General features: G+C 41.3%; 2 protein-coding genes across 3 annotated transcripts in view; one reads left to right on the top strand and one right to left on the bottom strand.

Annotated features, from left to right (window-relative positions):
- The window catches only part of plxnc1 (plexin C1), a 34222-nt gene extending 31532 nt beyond the window's left edge, over positions 1-2690 (top strand). The window contains exons 27-31 of the mRNA XM_083935501.1: positions 147-310; positions 398-545; positions 1195-1335; positions 1417-1491; positions 1886-2690. Coding sequence (XP_083791627.1) covers positions 147-310; positions 398-545; positions 1195-1335; positions 1417-1491; positions 1886-1990 — 633 coding nt within the window. The 3' untranslated portion in view covers positions 1991-2690. The remainder of the gene's footprint in view (positions 1-146; positions 311-397; positions 546-1194; positions 1336-1416; positions 1492-1885) is intronic.
- A 934-nt stretch (positions 2691-3624) lies between these two features.
- Positions 3625-17999, bottom strand: cep83 (centrosomal protein 83). Of its 2 annotated transcripts, none has more exons than XM_083934804.1 (16): positions 17939-17999; positions 12441-12647; positions 12141-12291; positions 11950-12042; positions 10799-10930; positions 10427-10678; positions 10093-10224; positions 9546-9660; positions 9102-9246; positions 8837-8986; positions 8236-8311; positions 7966-8120; positions 7722-7851; positions 7357-7460; positions 5683-5872; positions 3625-4490 (listed from the first exon to the last, which is right to left on the bottom strand). In XM_083934804.1, exons 2-16 carry the CDS (start codon positions 12638-12640, stop codon positions 4353-4355), a joined length of 2163 nt encoding a protein of 720 aa, XP_083790930.1. In that variant the 5' UTR covers positions 12641-12647; positions 17939-17999; the 3' UTR covers positions 3625-4352. The 2 variants fall into 2 exon arrangements, with proteins under 2 accessions (XP_083790930.1, XP_083790929.1); XM_083934803.1 differs by having other exon boundaries at positions 7966-8123.
- Between the last annotated feature and the right edge of the window lie 634 nt (positions 18000-18633).

The following is an 18633-nucleotide window of genomic DNA, read 5'->3' on the forward strand; positions in this document are numbered from 1 at the left end:
AAAATGAATAACTGACAGTACAGAGTTCTGGTGAGAGTGGGTTGTGTAAGATTGTTTCAGAGGAAAGAATTCAAACTATTATTTTTATGGCTCTGAACTATAAGGGACAGCAGACAATGACTATGACCTTATTCTCTGTCTCTAAGGTGGCAGTGCATTCATTTGTGGAGAACCTGTTCAGATCTATCTGGGGGCCACCGCACAGCAAGGCGCCGCATGCTATCAAATACTTCTTTGACTTCCTGGACAGTCAGGCAGAGAACATGAAGATCATGGACCCAGATGTCCTCCACATCTGGAAGACTAACAGGTGTTATTGGATCATCCAAAGCTCGAAAGGCTCTAACACTTCAAACCGCACCATTTCTTCCTGACATGTCTTTGTGCTGCTTCGCAGTTTGCCTCTTCGCTTCTGGGTCAACATCCTGAAAAACCCCCAGTTTGTTTTCGACATGGAGAAGACTCCCCAGTTGGAGAGCTGCCTATCTGTCATTGCTCAGGCCTTCATGGACTCTTTCTCCCTCAGTGAGACCCAGCTAGGAAAGGTAGCGTACAAAACAAATGTATTATGATTCACTATTACAGGAAGCCAACTTTTCCTTTCCTTGTTAAGACGGTAGGAAGCAGAATCAGTGTTGGATCAACACTAATATGAAGCAGGGTACATGCTCAGTTCAAAAAACAAAGGAAGGTTGCTCTCGAGTATAGTAAGAAAAGGAGTAGTATAGTATGTCGTAAAGTCATAAAAAAGCATGTTGAAAAAAAGTCATTAAAAGTCATAGTATAGTGTTGAAAAAATAATTAAAAAAGTCATAGTATAGTAAAAAGTCAGCTGGGATCGGCTCCAGCCCCCCGCGACCCCAACAGGGACAAGCGGTTGAAGATGAATGAATGAATGAACGATATAGTATGTGGAAAAAGTCATTGAATAGTATGTCAGAAAAAATGTGCGTCAATCACAGCTGTCAATAATGCTGTTTAACCTGTTTTTATAGTATCAAATTACTAATTAAAACCAAACTTATCCAAAGAATGAACACTTGTACAAACATCGTGCTACGAAAAGTGACATGGGAATTATGACCTTTCCTGCAGCCCGCCACCAGATGTTTTGGCTTCACTTTCAGGATGCTGTCTAGCCTTCTTTATATGCAGTCTGCTATGAACTAAAACTTGAATATTACTGTGTTCCAGTATGCACCGACCAACAAGCTCCTCTATGCCAAAGACATTCCCAAGTTCAAACAAGAAGTAAAGGCTTACTACAAGCAGATCAGGGACCAGTCACCAATCACATCCTCCCAATTCAAGGAATTCCTGCGGGAGGAGTCAAAGGTAAAGTCCATTCCGGTACAAAATCTTTACAAACTGACACCGCGAAGACCAACAGTGAATGGATGACTCTTTTCATTTCAGAAACATGAAAACGAGTTCAACGAAGCTGCAGCCCTCAGAGAGCTCTATAAATTCATACAGCAATACTTCACAGAGGTCAGTTCTTTGCATACCAAGATACACACACACACACACACACATACTGTACAGCAACAGTGAGAGTTTTGCAGTGTCACTTTCTGAAAACGCCAGGATATTAAGTCTTTATAGAGAATCTCTATAAACAAGTGGCGTTATCTAAGACTCAAGCCAGTAGTTTTTATGAGACATTTAACACCACAGTAAAGTGCTTGTTAAGCTGCGTGTTTGGAATGTACAAATGAGTCTATATATTCATGTAAATTGTCATTATCGTGACTGATCAACTTAGAGTAGTTATACTATATTTCACCCCATTGACAGGATTTTGTTTGGATTGTAGCAGAGGTGGGGTTGGTTTTTTTTCTGCCTCTACAATAGTTCTTTTTGGTTTGTTTGCCCTTTTCTACAGATCAAAGAGAAGCTGGACCAAAACGGAGCCCCCCCTGAGCTGACGGAGCAACTACATCACGTGAAAAACTCGTTTGATGGACTGAAAAGCTGTTCCTGGAACTGAGCTGCCATCCTTTCACTCATGTGCCCGACACAGTGAGAGGAATACTCAGGAAGGACCAGGAAGAACGAATTTTCACAGAGTGTATCATCTCAGGTTTGCCACCCTTTTTAAGAAACAATTTTTCTCGGCAAAACAGGGCAGCACTAGCTCGGGAACGTTCATCTACCTAATTTACCGGTCTAGTATTGACACATCGAACAAAAGTTATATTCCTTCTTTTTTAATGACGCAGGATTCGTGATGAAGCGTCTCAGATTACAGGTGGCTGCTGCTGCTGCACCTGTCTTTGCTAGCTGTACAACAAAGCCGTCTTGCCTCCTTTGACGTGAGCTACTGCTGGCTTACAGTATACTCTAGGTCCCTAATATGAACTTATGAGTATGTTCTACCTCTGCGACAATTTCAAAATGTAATAATAAAGTCGTTAATCACACCATAATGTACACTGTGGTGTGTGGTTTTGTCATTTATATTTATTATTCTTATAGCACTCGTTTGGTGTAGGAACAGCGAAATGTATACCATGCTTATCCCTTTTTAATGCAGTCCATTTGAAGGTATTCTAGTATTATTTCAAATGTGATGGAAGGATATCAATTTAAAGGCTGTGAGCAGTTTTAAGGGATTTTTCATATGGCCTTTCTTGATGAGCAGCAGCATTGAAATGTATGTTTACTTTTAGGTATTTGATTAACCATTTTTAGATGCGGTATAGCAATGATGCTGCTGAAATAAAAAAAAAACTGAAAAACTGACTAATGTGATGTATGTTTTTGGATATGACTCGTAATATATGACTATCTACAGCATCTCTACTAGGCCTCTCTAGAATTCCACTTGCAGCTCTGGGGAAAAAAATAGACTCCATGCTGAAAAGGTTGCTGCAAGTCTGTTCTGCTCTGTGGACTACACGTTTCACTTATCATCCAGTAAACCCGTTTCGACGTGTCACACAGCTTATACTTCCAATAAGTAGAGTATCAAACAAAATGCTTACTTAAGTTTATGTAGGGGATCTGAGTGAGGGGCTAAAATATACTGTAATTTACATTTTCCTAGACACTTCCTCTATATCTGATCATTAGAATGAATTTCCATGTGTTTCCATGACCGCAAAACTAGTCTCTAAATTTAGATTTTTTGGGATGCCTACTATGAAGATGAAGATAAGGTACCGAGTTTATAAATAGTTTCAGAAGAGCAACAAGGAGCTGCTAACTCTGTAATTTCACGAGTCAGTGGGAAGTTTTGTGACGCTTTTGCATTAAAAGTCAACTTCTGAAAATGCTTAAGTGAGGCACATATCACCTGTCAGTAGCTTTTTCAATTCAACAGCTTACAGCATTTGTGTCAAACTGATCCAGTAAAGGGCCGTGTGGCTGCAGGTTTTCATTCCAACCAATCAAAAACACACCTGGTCCAACAAATCAACTGTGTGAAGACAGTTCAGGTGATTGAGTAAGTCGAGTCAGGTGTGTTCTTGCTAGATTGGAATGAAAACCTGCAGCCACACGGCCCTTTACTGGATCAGTTTGACACCCATGGCTTACAGTATATAAAATGGACTTTTTTAAGTACTGCCGTTAAGGAACTATGCAACACATCTACAGACAATTACAAACATTTTTGTACTGCAGTTTCACAGTGAGAAACTACTGAATGATTTACCACGGAAGATTGGGAGACTTGTGGGTACCCATAGGACTCCTTTTCATTCAGATATCCTGAGGTCAGAAGTTAGTTTTTCTCTTCTCACTTTAGAGTGTCATTTAGCCTTCCTGAACATCTAGTGTGACATGGTTGGTACAAATACAGTCCTTAGATCCTCTAGTTTCATATGATACCAATATGTTCAGCTTTAATATTGAGCCTCCAAAAGAAACAAAGTTGAGGACGCCAGCGTCCACAAGGAAGAGATTTGTAACCACACAATGCTAACTGCGTGTGCGTGGGATCTTGAATAGTGAAGTCAAACCCACAGATATGTCAGAAAAAATGTTCATCTGTAAGGCATTATTGTTTCAGTACAATTCAATTTAAAGCCTTTGGTAGTTGCATCAACAGTCTGTACAAACATTGTACAATTCACAGCGTATAGGGCTTCTTTATCAACTTCCCAAACTTTTTTTCCTGAGGATGTTATGGCCAAGTTTAAAAAAAAGTTGCTGCAACATTTCAAATCACCATGCCTCAATAATGGCAAAATCAATTTTCATCCTTACATTTTTATGCAAACACGCCAATAAATATGCTTCTATTTGTTATAAAAAATAAAAATACTGCTGGTGTCCTTGTCGAGACAAATAAAAGACTATCTCATTGTATTTCAAAGGCAAGTCCAATGGAAAGTATTGTAGTGGGGTCAGAGGTCAGGCTGGGGATTCAGGTCCCGGTCCCTCTGCACCAGAGATCCAAGTTCCTCCAGCTGCTGCTGCTGAGCGCTTTCCAGGTCCTCCAGCCTCCGACGGAGCAGGCACAGCTCCCTCTGATGCTGCTCCTCCTGCAGCAAGGGGAAAAGAAAGGGGAAAAACAACAAGCTGAGCTAAGCCTGTGAATATTCTCATTTGTCCAGGTCATCGTTATCCCCAAAGCAATTTCAGTCAAAAGTCACTGGACTTGGTTAGTCCCAGCCTGGTCAGATGCGTACATGAACTGATGAAGCCTCGTGGATGAGAGGTGAAACGTCTTCCTAGACAAACAACCAAGTCCAGTTGCTTTTGACTGAAATTGCTTTTGGGATAAGCTTAAAACAGCCTTATTATCTACATTTTATGCTTCCCTCCATCACATACAACACAGCGTCACACTTCCTGTGTTATTTCACACTTGGGTGAATAAACATCAGCCTTTGATCCCTTGTTACTTCCTTTGTGGTAACGCTGCTCTGCTTCTACAGATTGGTGAGGTTTATGGTGGCCATTGAAAGGACGTCACCCTGTCCGAATATGGCTCCGAAAGGGTTGCAGCACTTGGTCTTACATCTCTGAATTTTTTGTAACTATGTGCACGCTGCTCATTTCAACATGGACAGCTGGGAAGACTGTACAAACATTTAAACGATTCTTCACACAGAGACCGCAGGGACAGTCAATCTGCTGAGACCTGCACTACGGTGTCTCCTGCAACCATAAACAAAGCTTCAGGCTGTGGGGAGTGTCAAGTGGGTGTGTTTGTGATATTTGATGTATATGATTGAAACATTTGTTAATTTGTAACTTAAGATGCTCTGCAAGCTCTACACAATATACTGCTACTTCAGTTAGTGATTTGACATTTTAGGAATGACCTTCAACAACCCACAGAGAAGAGGTGTGAGCTTACTGCATTAAGAAGCAGATTTTCTGTGTGTGTGTGTGTGTGTGTGTGTGTGTGTGTGTGTGTGTGTGTGTGTGTGTGTGTGTGTGTGTGTGTGTGTGTGTGTGTGTGTGTGTGTGTGTGTGTGTGTGTGTGTTTGTGTGTGAAGAGATTTTTTTTATCTCCTCTAAACCCAACCTGTGTTGGTGCTGCATTGCATTCTGGTCTATTTCCTGTTGATGTAGAAATTGCTCTCTGTGCCTCTTCTGTGATATTTTTTTTCCAGTAGCTGTTTTTTTTTTGTGTGTGTGTGTCTCCATTCATCTTTTTACAGAGCATTATCATCCAACTATTACACTGATGCAAAATGGCCTGTTAACTAGTGATGTTTTGCTTACTGGTATGTTGGACAAGTGTCCCTCAGACCCGAGGAAGAGGAAGGGGGTGGATGAGGAGGTCAGGAAGGCGGGGCCAGCACTGTAGGGACCCTGGCTGCCCAATAGGAGGCGTCGGAACTCGTTGTGTCGTCGCTGCAGCTCCTTCAGCCGTCTGTTGAGTTGAGCTTGCTCCTCTGAGAACGATGAACGCCTGGACAGAAAATGACTCATTTGATGTTTGAAATGAGCCCATTATACACCACAGCTGTTATCTAGACATGCCAGATTACAAATATGCTCGTAATTAGGGTTTCCTAATGGTTAAAAGGAGGACAAAAAGATCCACTTTGTGAGCATCTGAAGAATATATTCACACAGGACAAGAAATATTAAAGAGTTAGGGCTGAAGCACCCAATGATGTAACAATATCCGGACAATGTAATACAATTTGCACGTGATCGAAAATGTGTAAAATTAAAACCCAATAATGTAATAAAATGTTCTGTCCGATATTGTAATAACATGTTTCAGGTGGGTGGTTTCAAAACTGATGATTTCTAACAGATTATGTGATAATGTAAAGAAAATGATGTGAAAGTGTGCAAATGTAGTAAGTATATATCACTGTTAGTGTAATGTGTAAATGTAAGACTATGAAGAATATGAAAAATATATAGTTGCACTGTCGTTATTTGCTGCTCTGTGTGCCCTGAATTGCCCCCCGGGGACAAAGTTTTTTGAATTGAATTGAATTGAATTGAATATGGATTAGGCAAAGGTGCGTGAAACTAAAATCTCTTCCAAGGGGGAATGAGCCTGTTCATACCTGTGCTGATTGGTTGCTGTGTAAGGATGGATCATTAGACAGGTGTGGATCTTAGGTTACACACCATCAGAAAAAAGCCAAAGTATATTTGTGAAGTGTTTTGATGTCAAACGTCAGAACTGTTGTTAGCCCAGATTTGGTTAGGTCAGAGCCATAGAATATTAAACAATCTATGAAATGAGTGATGTTGTTATTGTCAGTGACATAACAGTTTGTTGCAGGTTAACTTAACTCAGTACAGAGGCTGGAAAAATAAGCTCCTTATCTCTTTAAATGACTTTAAACTCAGAATAAAGGAAGTGGTCACTGCTAGCTGAAGTTCCTTCAATTTACCAACAAACAGAATTGCTGCCTTGTTAAAGCTGCAGTCGGCAAGTCTGGCAGATCGAGTTGACTCAGTCAAATTTTGAATGTTTACAACTCTCACGCCCTCCCCCACTACCAACGAGCTCCTCCGCTCCCTCCCATCGAATGCTCGTCAGTGCGTGTGCACCAGATTTTTGTGAACTCGCCCGCCTCTTCTCTCATCTATAATCAGCATGGAGTACACGCTAATTTACTCATAGATAGCAATTGCTAACATAATTTAGCTTTTTTTTTTCTAAAATGATTTATGTTGTTCTATTGGAGCACAGTGTCGGTTTCAGTGAAAATGATCAAAAAATGTTGCAGACTTCAGTTTTAATGCACTGTTGTATTCTGTCACATCTATTGTTGTTGTTGTGATCTAGTGTTTATGCTGCTTTGTGACTATCTTGGCTAGGTCTCACTTGCAAAAAAGTGTTTTAATCTAAATGGGACTTTCCAGTTAAATATAAGTCATAGAAGTGTTTGACTTCATTCATTAAATGAGAGATTTAAGGTTTACTTCTTGGCTGCAGCAGTTTCCAGTTCCAGCTCTTCTATCTTGGCCTCCCGCAACTGGATCTTATCCTGAAGTCTCTTCTCTTTGTTCTCTGTCAGCGTTTTTCTCTGTACCACACACACACACTTTCAATATTACAGTCCAAAAATGACACATGAGTAAGCTAAGGAACACCCACATATATTATTATTAGCTTACAGAGTCATCTTGTGGACTCACACCTACATAAAACAGACAAATGCAGATTGTGCTAACCCTGTTCTGGAAAAAAGACGCGGGAGAACATTTGCATAATTAAAGCTTGTTGGAAAGTATTTGAAGCATTCGCCCAAACTCATTGTCAAAGACATTGTAGTGAGCAGCAGTACCTTCTTCTGGGCCACCGCTGCCCTCTGCAGTTTCTCTTTGACCTGAGAGTATTTCTGCTGGAGCTCGGCCTCTCGCTGCTGCAGGCTGTGTTTCTCCTTCAACCACTCAATCTGACGCTCCTCCACCAGCCTGGAGCGGAAACAACACAGACAAAGAGAAGGAAAAAAAGAGATGCATGACTAGATGTTAGTTATCTCAGCAGACAGAGGCAGAGTTAGGCTGAAGTCAAAGCATCAGATGCACCTCTCTGCCTCCTGTTGGCTCCTCTCAGCCTGGGCTCGGGTCGTCCTCAGATCCTCCCTGACTCTGTCCAGTGTTTCTCTCAGTTGCTTGTTTGTCTCCAACAGCTCACTCTCAGAGTGAGACAACGTCCCCAACTGGATACCCAGTTCCTGGTTCTGCTGTTGGGTCAAACAAGCAAAAAACAAATGTATTTCAGTCATACAAAACTCCCCTGGCTTTGCTGACTGCAGGAAAATTAACACTTCAAGGTAGTTGATGTTGATAATGAACCTGCTGTAGATCAGACATCTCTGCTTTCTGTCTCTCATACTCCTCAAGCTGGGAGCTCTGCTGCTGTAGTTTGCTTCTGTAAGACACAGAACACAGTACTGGATTACCCACTGGTTTGAGCGAGCAACAGGATGCTTATTCAGAAAACCTTTAAACATTTCCGGTTGCTGTAATTTTCACTAAATAAAGATCACTAAATAATGATATAAAATGTCAGAAGAATCTTCACGATCTAGGCAAGTCTAACCATTTATTTTGTGCCCAAGACATTTGAATGGGAACAGAAACTGGGGTAAAGAGACTGAAAATGAAACAGAGGCTGTAACAGCCACCTACGCACAGTGATGGGTGTTATGTACAGTAATCTCACAAACGCCAGCCTCCTCTAAAATTTGTTTCAGAAAATAAACTGTGGCTTCTACATGCAGTTATTTTTTTTAATGTGAAAGAGAACTAAACCTAAAGCGGTAATGTCAACACTAAGCTCAGATGTAGCAGATAACAATGGTGGCTATTACATAAAGAATGAGCATCTGTTTCTTCCTCCGACAAAGGCGGCGGTGTGGATGTTGTAACACTCAACATTCAGCACGAAGCTGACCTCAGGTTTTGCAGTTCCCTGCGGGCTGACTCCTCTCCCTGTTGGGTGTTACGGAGACGCTCCTCCCATTCCTCTTTCTGGGCTTGGTCTGCAGCGTCCTGCAGCGCCCTCTGCTGTTCCAGAGCAGCAAGACGGTTCTCCATCTCCAACCTAACAATAAAAAAACAATTGAAAGTCCTCTTAAATTAAATATACACTAGCAGAAAACACAACCAGAGAAGGAGAAGGATGAGTTGCATAGTGGTAAATCAAAGGGGAGTCTCACTTTTCCTCGTGCAAGCTTGCAGTTTTGCGCAATTCCTCCTCGCGGGCAGACTGTACCTTCCTAACCAGTTCCCTCTCTTTCTCCACCAACAACTCCTTGTGTCGCTCCATCGCCGCATTCAACACTTCCACGTCTGCCTGCAGACCTGAAACACACAAGGTAGCTTGAAATTCTGAGACACACTGTAAAAATGATTCTGTATTCTTCTATAGAGACGGATGATGCATATAATCTGAGATGTGAAAAACTGGAACAGTTGATGAATTCTCTGTTTCCTATGATCTTGAACAGTTAAAGTTCAAAGCAAAACATAAAATCTGTTGCTGCTAACATGTTTAGTTCTCACTATTTCCTAGACAGGAAGAAATTAATACAACATCAAAAGGAGGTTATAAGGATGAGAAACAATGACATAGAGACAGAAGTGTGTGTGTGTGTGCATACCATCAATCTGCCCCTGCAGTGTGTCTCTCTCCCTCTCCAACTCTCCTTTAGAGCGGGCACACTCCAGTTTGACGCCGGCCACCTCCAATTTATGTGAATGCTTCAGGCTTTCAATCTGACAATGAGAAAACCCCATGCATTACATAATCTCAAATCTGTTTTTTTCCAAGTTTGAAACCACATCAAACTTCAACCACTCTTTGAAATTCAGTTCATTAAGGCTACGCCATGGCCAAAATGATAATCAAGTTTATTTTATTGATATTGAGAATACAATTATTAATTAAAACTATTCAGTGATTTTAGGAATACAATATTTTCATGGCACTTCACTCCATGTTGTGTATGCGTTTTAACAGAAAATTGGTTTTAATTTCCAACATTTCGATGGATAATTGTATATTTAGTATATATAGTACATACAGCATGTATAGTGCACTGATTATTGCACTTCTTCATCACATTGAACAAGATTACATCATAAATCCTTTCACTGAACTTGGTATATTATGGAGGATGAAACATCAGAGGTTAAAGAGCAGTGTACCTGGCACGTGAGAGAGTTGACTTCCCTCTCAGCTTTGTGCAGTCGCCCTGTGAGGTGGCTGTTCTGATCGTGGGTCAGATGAAGCTCACTCTCCATCCGCTCCAGCTGCAGACGCAACGACTGACGCTCTGCCTGTCACACCAACAACCAAACAGATCCAACAATCAGCATAAAATCCTATTTTGCCCATCACATTTATAGCAAAATCATAGCGCAAGATGAAATATGATCATGCAAGCTGGCAGGCTTAGTGAGTAAGTGCTGCAGGAAAGGCAAAATGATAAAGCAGACAAGTCTGTGCAGGTTTAATAGAATCCCAAGTCCAGTATTTCACCTCCAGTGACTTCATTTCAGCCTGAGACTCTGTTAGCTGTCTGATCTGGATGCGTTGGACGTTCTCAGCCAGATGGCCGGAGTTTTCTTTCTGGGCTCGAAGCTCAGCCACCTCTGCCTCCAGGCCCTTCAGCCGCAAGTGGTGCTGGGCTTTCTCTCTAAGCAGAGCCTCCACTCGTTTCCCATCATGCAGTGCGTCTGAACCCTGGTACTGGACCACCAGGTCCTCCCTGTCCTTCTCGAGGCGAGAGATCTGTCAACAGGAACGGGATCATTTAGTTTCTACTTTGATCAGTAGACACCAGTGTATGACAACTCAAATTCAATTGAAAGGCATAAACAAAAGAAATGCTGACCAGCCACACTAAACTACCTCTGCTTCGTAGCGGATCTTCCTCTCCTCCAGTATGTGAGCATGTTCTTCTCTCTGGTGGTCGAACTGAGACTTGAACAATGTCAACTCATACCGCAGCTTGTTGTACTCAGATCTGTACTTCTCGCTCTCCTACAAAGATTGCACAAGGGATGTTAATAATTATTCATTAAGCATAACAATTCAGGGATCCAGACTGCGACCAAATGGTCAGTGTGTGTGTGTGTGTGTGTGTGTGTGTGTGTGTGTGTGTGTGTGTGTGTGTGTGTGTGTGTGTGTGTGTGTGTGTGTGTGTGTGTGTGTGTGTGTGTGTGTGTATGTGTGTGTGTGTGTGAGAGAGAGAGAGAGAGAGAGAGAGATTGTTCTGTCAGACTTTTGCAGGCACGTGAGCAAGTAACTCCCTATTTTAATGTACTGTACACAACTCCATGGATACACGTTGCTATGCCTCTATCCTGATGACAGGCTGCCGTGTTTCACTCTTGACTTGAAACTAGCGATTGAGACGAAACACTCATTAGGGACACGTTTACTGAGGGAATAAATCAAGCGAGATTTGATTTCTATGCAATCAGACTTCTTTTTGGAGTCAGTGGACATGAGAAAGAATGCAGGTTTAAGACATTTCTGCACTGGCTTCACGTTTCAGGCCAGGAAGCTATGTCTATTATATTGCTTACTGTCTGATTACACCAGTACCATTTTGTTAAACGTTTTCCATCATAACTCACTCACCATAAATCAATTACTTTAATCCCATTGTGATCTCTACTAAAATGTAGCTTTGATTGTTTCTAAGCACAACTAATAACGTGTGTTTGTATATGTGTATGTATACACAATAACAATATATGTTTGCAGTAGTTAGACTTTTATCCCACTGCCTTTGAACTAGGTGTGTAACACTAACATTATTCACATCACAACACCAACATAATGTTTTTTTTTTTATTATTTTGTTTTTCCCTCATTTGACAGCAAAGCTGTAAGAATGACAGGAAAGAACAACGCGCAGCAAAGGGCTGTGGGTCAGCGTCGAACCAGGGCTGCTGCACCAAGGACTACTGACTAATGGGTAGTAACTATAAGTGGCATAGTACTTATGTCACACCTACTTGACCTACGACACAGAAACAGACTGACTGACTGACCTCCTCCAGTTTATTGAACCTCTCTCTGACTGGAGCCTCCATCTCCTGCTGCACCTGAGCTCTGAGCAACTCCAGCCGCTGAGGGGTCATCACCTGGTCAACACACACACACACACACACTGTTGTCAAGACAGACAGAGGAAATTGTACAGAGGCAATTGAAAAAAAATTAAAACACAAATCTGGTTTACCTGCAGTCGAAGTTCCTCCAGCTCTCTGGTTTTGTCGAGCATTCCTCCTTGGAGCTCAGCCAACAGCAAGCGCAGTTTCTCCTGCTGAGCCTGTTTGTCGCTCAACAGGCGCTTCAGTTCACCCTGTGCCCGTGTGAACTCATCCTGCAAGCTGCAAGAAACATACCAGGGCCGAGAATGAGAAATTATACTGAAGACACAAAGTTTGATTCAGTGTATTCCCTCATAATCCGTACACAATATAAAAAAGGCAAGAACAGCAAAAAGGATTAAATAAAGTTTACATGAAATCAGATATACCTGGCGTGTTCAGCCTTTAGTGTCTGGTAGTTTGTCCTGTGGTTTTGGCACTTCATCCTCTCGTCGATGAGCATCTTCTGCAGCTCCATCTCTGCTCCCTCCAACCCGGCAGACATCCCCAGCATGGCTGCAGACTTCCCCATCCCAGGCTCCAGGCTTGGGAGGAGAGGTGTCGACTGGCTGAGTGCAAAGGAGGTCATTTCACCTCTGAAGGAAAAAGAGAAGAGACAGGAGGAGATATAGAAAAGCTGGATGTACCAAGCAAAGGAATACTGAGTGTGTATCAAAAAAATGAATAATGGTTTCCAGCAAGCCCAGTGTTCTTTAGTGACAAACTGCCTGCACTTTGTCCAAGTGTGTTGTGCTAAATTGAGTCCTGGCTTTGTTGTCGGTAAGTTGCCATGGTGGCTTTGAGAAGAGTCCCCCAGCTACTTGTTCAAATCACAGCCTCTTAGCCAGTCAATGCACTGCTCTGAATCAATCTCAAGTGATTAGTTAGCCCCACTCCCTGGCTGCTGGCTCTCCTGTGGATATCGTCTGCGATCGCAACGATTAAACCACTTAAGCCACTTAACAATAGGGATAGGCTTTTTATGTCGTTTCATACTCAAGTACTCGCACAAAAAAAACAAAAAATAAATGTAGGAATGGGGCAGTAGGGTCTGAAATAAGTTTTTGGTGAAGTCTTGACTCTGGCAGAAATAACGCTCCCGTACAGCGGCTCATTATGCAGCCTATTTTTGGCAGTATTAGGCTAAAAAATAATAACTTCCATAATTACCTTGGGGATAATGTAAATAAAGTGATGTGAGAGAAGATCAGACCTATGTGCCTCCCCTAGGGTTTTTGTTTAAGCCTGCAAAGAATCTACCCCGTGACGGAAGACTTTGACCAATCACAGAGCAGCTGAGAGAGGGAGCCTGGCAATCGGATGTTTTACTAAAGCAGATATGGTTGGAAACACCTGCATTCAGCGCAAAACAATCTCAGAAGAGGAAGACGGAGTCGTCAAAAAGGGGAGTCTAAAAGAGAGGTTTACATAAGACTCAATAAAACGCGGATAAATGTCGGCGTTGCGTTTCAAAGATGGAGAGAAGTCGGGGATAACATTGGTTTGAACTTGGACTCGGAGCTCGCCGTTCTTCTCTTGGACAGGTAAACTACTAAATTATTTTTCCTCTTAACAACTACAGTTGCTGACCATGTAAACAGCCTGCTCACAACTGCTATAGATAACGCATTTTCGGAGGTTGCTAATACGTTAGCCTCCTGCTAACCGTAGCCAAAGGCATCCGGCAATCAGGATCAAGACTATTGAAATGAGGGACGGGTAGGCATACCGATACAGGTGAACATATGAGTAAAGTTATCCATTTCAGTCTTGAAAATAAAGAACAGCTTTTATTTGCTCAAAGTTATAACTTAATACACCATGGTCTGGGTAGTACTCGATTCTGATTGGCTGGAGGGTGTAGGTTAAAAAGTGGTAATTTACACCTAGGAAAGAAGTTCCGTCAAATTGTCTGATGACAGTTCTAAATTATTGCGCTGGCTCAAGCGCTAGATGGTAACCGTGGCAACGGAGACTCAACGTTATTCGTGGGTGTGTCGCGGGTTTACACCAACCACAGCCCCCGGAGCACAGCTAACGGTCGTCTCTCTGACGCCAGGCTGGAAACTCGCCAGATCATGTCGGTGACGGCATAGACATAAAGAGTAGACGCCTCATCGAACGTTGGGCCTATTGGCGCTGACGAGCGGTGGGGCCGCCATCTTGGCCCGGTCGCCCGCTCCACTCAGTGTAAGGACAGGACACGGTTCAGCGTATTTTAATATTCACAGTGGGATTAACAGTAATAGAATATTCTGATATATGATATATGTGATGTATGATAGGTGTTTTACAAACACTATAAATATAAACACAACAATAGAAATCATTTATAGAGTATTAATAGGCTGTATTTCATACATGAATACATAAATCTCTCTCTCACTCACTCTCTCTCTCTCTCTCTCTCACACACACACACACACACAAACACACAAACACACGCATGCACACACACACACCCACAGAGAAAATTAAAATACATATAAATCAAGAGTATCAATACAATTAGGTCAGAGAGAGAGAGAGATGACATTTTGGACACATCTAAATACAAGTCAAACAGACACACTTCCATTTAAAGCACTAAAAAAAACAAGAGCCGAACCCTATATGTTAATAAATATTCAGAAATGATCCATGCTCTGCCAGTGGCATAGTCGTGGTAGTGGAGAGGAGAGGGAGGGTCCACATTTGAGCGAGTGTGTGTGGTATACAAATATATATAACATTTTGTTAAATCGATCATTTTCACACTGTATTGTTCTTGCACAGTTACCAATGAGAGTGTAGCTCTCATTCTAAAAGACAGTGATGTTGGAGGAGTACTTTGTATAGTATCTAAAATGACTGTGTCCTTTGTTTTTAGGCAAGGTCTAATTATGTGAATGTCTTCTTTATTACATATTTTAATGATGTAGTAATTGTATTTAATGTGCAAACAAAAACACGGGGCATAGTTCAGTAATATCCATTTTAAATTATACAAACGATTTAAGATTTTTCCTTAGTTAAATAAATGTATGATTTTTTCTTTTCAGACTGTTTCAACTTCTGTGGTACAACTGAACTAAAAAAGCCTGGACCCATCAGTTCTGGTTTACACACATGTGACGTTCGTCCTGCTTTAAGTGGAGATGTGGAGAACCAAGTAAAAATGTATGGGACATTTTGTTCAGCGGTGAGAATATCGGGCACAGAGTGGAAACACATGTTAAATCTCTGATTCATTCTTTATAATAAAGCCCACATCATGTTGCTCCTGTTTGATGAAACAGTTTAACAGCAAAGGATATTGATCAGATTCTGTCACTTCTCCTTTGATAGTCTAAACTTTAAAAAAAAGTGACATGACATGAAAAATGATCTCATAATTCATCTCAATGTCATGTTTAATATTTAAAAAAACAAAACTGAGAATATCTGAGGTGACCTGAGATGAACTGTCTCTGAAGTGTCTTCCTCTCATGAAACCACAGCACATCCTCCGCTGACCTACTGCTGGAAATGTGCAATCCATTTACACTAGACCACATGTACGACAACCCCTCTCCTCCCTGCTTCTCCTTTCATATCTACACAGGCTTGCACACACACATCTGGCCGGGGGGTAAATTAACTAACATTCCCACAGAGGCTAGTCTCCACGCCTCTACTGTGACAAGATAATAATAATAAAATAAGGGACAGCAGCTCCTCTGGCAGCTAAATATGTATCTACCTGCCACAGCCTGAGGGACTCACTATAACATTCAAAAATGCATGGATTTATGTATAATTGTTTAAAATTGTACTGTACCGTACTGATTATGAATTGTAATATTGTAATATTAGATTAGAGCAGGAATACGCTGCACAGTGCTCTGGCATCTTGTTCCTTCTGCTGCTCAACTCAGAGGCTCAACGAGTCACTCATAGAACTTATCTGGGAGAAGGACCGATCCAAGATGGCGGCCGCATTTCTCGCGGCCCAACGTTCGATGCGGCATCTACTCTTTATATGTCTATGGGTGACGGGCCCTCGTTGTGAGAGCAGGCTGCAGGCTTACTGGGCTCCGTCAGTACAGCACAGACGAAAATGGAGCAAGCAGTGGTCGTGGTGGAGCCACAGACTTCAAATCTCCGTCACCAAATGCCGTGATGACGGACATGCCAGTATCGCTATCAAATTTTACAATTGATGGAAATGTTGCATTTAATTATAAATAGTATGTGATGATCAGAATGAATGGTTGAAAATATTTGCAGTAATAAAAACCATTTAGGAAATTATCTGTGAACTTTGATTCTTTGAAACAACATTTCGCATCGTCCTCTTGACACACACAAGCGGTAAACAGAGCACTGACCTTCTGAAATGATACTTTATATCACGGAAAGTAAGTTTAAGCCATCATCTCACTTCACATCACTGATCAACTGCTGCGGGCGGGTCGCTATGGCCTCGCTGCTTGGCAACGCCTGCATACGGGAGATAATAAATAGTCCGCTCGACTTGTAAAAATAAAAAAACCATTGCGATTTTAACTCTCATTCTTTCATTCAGTCATCCAGCTGACATCTGGCGTGAGGCGGGGTACACCCTGGACAGGACGCCTAAAACACATTAATGTATTATTCATTTGTTAAATATTTATATCTTCCGTAGGTGACCATGGTATAAGCGGGATAATGCCCGACGAGGTGTCCATTAACAGAAATGTATTGGACTTCTTGTCAGACGGTTCACGCCCCTGCGTCGTTCGATTCATTTGTTTATGGACACCTCGTCTGGCATTATCCCTTCCATAACTCTTGATGTGAGACGTGTCCGCTATCTTATTATTTTACACTAAATATAAATACTGTTTACTATCGCTCCTGTGTTTTAAAAAAAAAAGTTACCTTTGATTCGGACATTACAGAGGATGATGTAAAAAAAAAAAAAAAAAGAGAAGCTTTGTCAAGTTGGCCATTGCCTCGGGCAGGGACTGTCGGGTGCGTGTATGAAGGAGTTTCCTGCCTACTGAGTCTTTAATGTATTAAAGTTTCATTCACATTAGTTTTAGTAGCGTTTATTCAAGTTATTAAATGCTAAAAAAAAAAAAAGAGCTAATGAGCTAGGTAACGTTATTGTTTTTATAAGAATAATCTAATGACAATTAACTTCAACATGCTATCATTATTACAGCAGAATTTGCAGTTTGATATGCACACTTAAATCGACCCAGAATATAGCTAGTTGGGGAAACATAACGTTAAGAGTAACATAACAAAACCAGACTATCGATATTTACCTTACTGTGCAAATTATGTTATTAATATCAGGCTCTCATATAATGCAACCTACTGTAAATCAACGTTAGCTTAATTAACGTTACACCGGAGACAAACACAAAGTCAGGCCTCAGCCTATGAACAACTGTGGTTACAGTTTATATTGTCCTTGTATTCACCTGATCAGAACTCAAGGGTTTGAACTGCAAAGTGGAGTCTCGTGTCATTCGCATTGAGTTGTTTTTAAATATCGCGCTCTGTCTCCTGCGAGACAATATGCTAACTAGCCAACTAGCTACTGCAGTGCGTCCGTTATCGGACACCCCTTACTTCTACTAACGTTAGCATTCGCCTTCTAAAGTCATGGCAACAAGCAGTCGATAACACGATTTAGACATGGTCTCTCAATTAAATTGCAACCAGACAACATTAACATACAACAACAACTAAAATACAGTTCAAAAGAATCATGAGCGACTCACTGCAGAAGCTAAACGTCTGTCTGAAGGAAGTAACTTTAGGAAAACATGGCTAACATTATGGACAACCTAGCGCATATTTGTGTTTCTAATAACGAATTAATTTACTTATAGGCTGGATCAGTTGTCTGCCAAAAATCACTTAACGTTACCTTTTTGTTGCTTTATTTCCTGCTTCGCTAGCCAGCGCTAGCTAGCTAATCTGTAAACAACAAACTGTGGGATCATGGGAATTGTTTCTTCTTCGTTGATTTGTGGCGCATCGCAAACCAACGTTTAAGGTGCATACCGCCCCCTACTGTACCGGAGTGGGTAACACCAGGTTCATATACTGTACTTCGGTGTGCTTCGTGTTACAGTCTTAGATTTAAAAAACAAAACAAGGAGAACTATATTTTATGATCTAATCCTGAATCTTTGAGACAACTAAAAGGCGCCCTGCTAGTTTTCTCACTTTATATATATATATCACGCAAGATGTTCCTCTCATAATTACATGCTCTACATTTTTAACTACATTACATAGGCCTACATCATATTTATCTGACATGCTTACTTATTACTAATAAATACACAGTTAACTTTAATCCAGTGTGTCCAAATCTCAATCTTCCCTTCCCCTCTTTGGCATTTTCCTTTTGGAAACCTTCACGTTAAATGATTTCTGTAAGCTGTAATAATGTCTTCCATAAGAATCTCTGGTGGGCCTCACCTCTTCCAAAGGGAAATTTCATTATTTTGTTATAATTATACTTTTCACATTCTCTTGGCAATCTCATGTTTATTTCGTTACCCTCAACTTCATAATGAGCAGGAACCCAACAAAATCGACATCAATTCCAACTCT

This window comes from Echiichthys vipera (genome assembly GCF_963691815.1).
Source record: "Echiichthys vipera genome assembly, chromosome: 20".
In the NCBI taxonomy this organism is placed as follows: Eukaryota; Metazoa; Chordata; class Actinopteri; order Perciformes; family Trachinidae; genus Echiichthys; species Echiichthys vipera.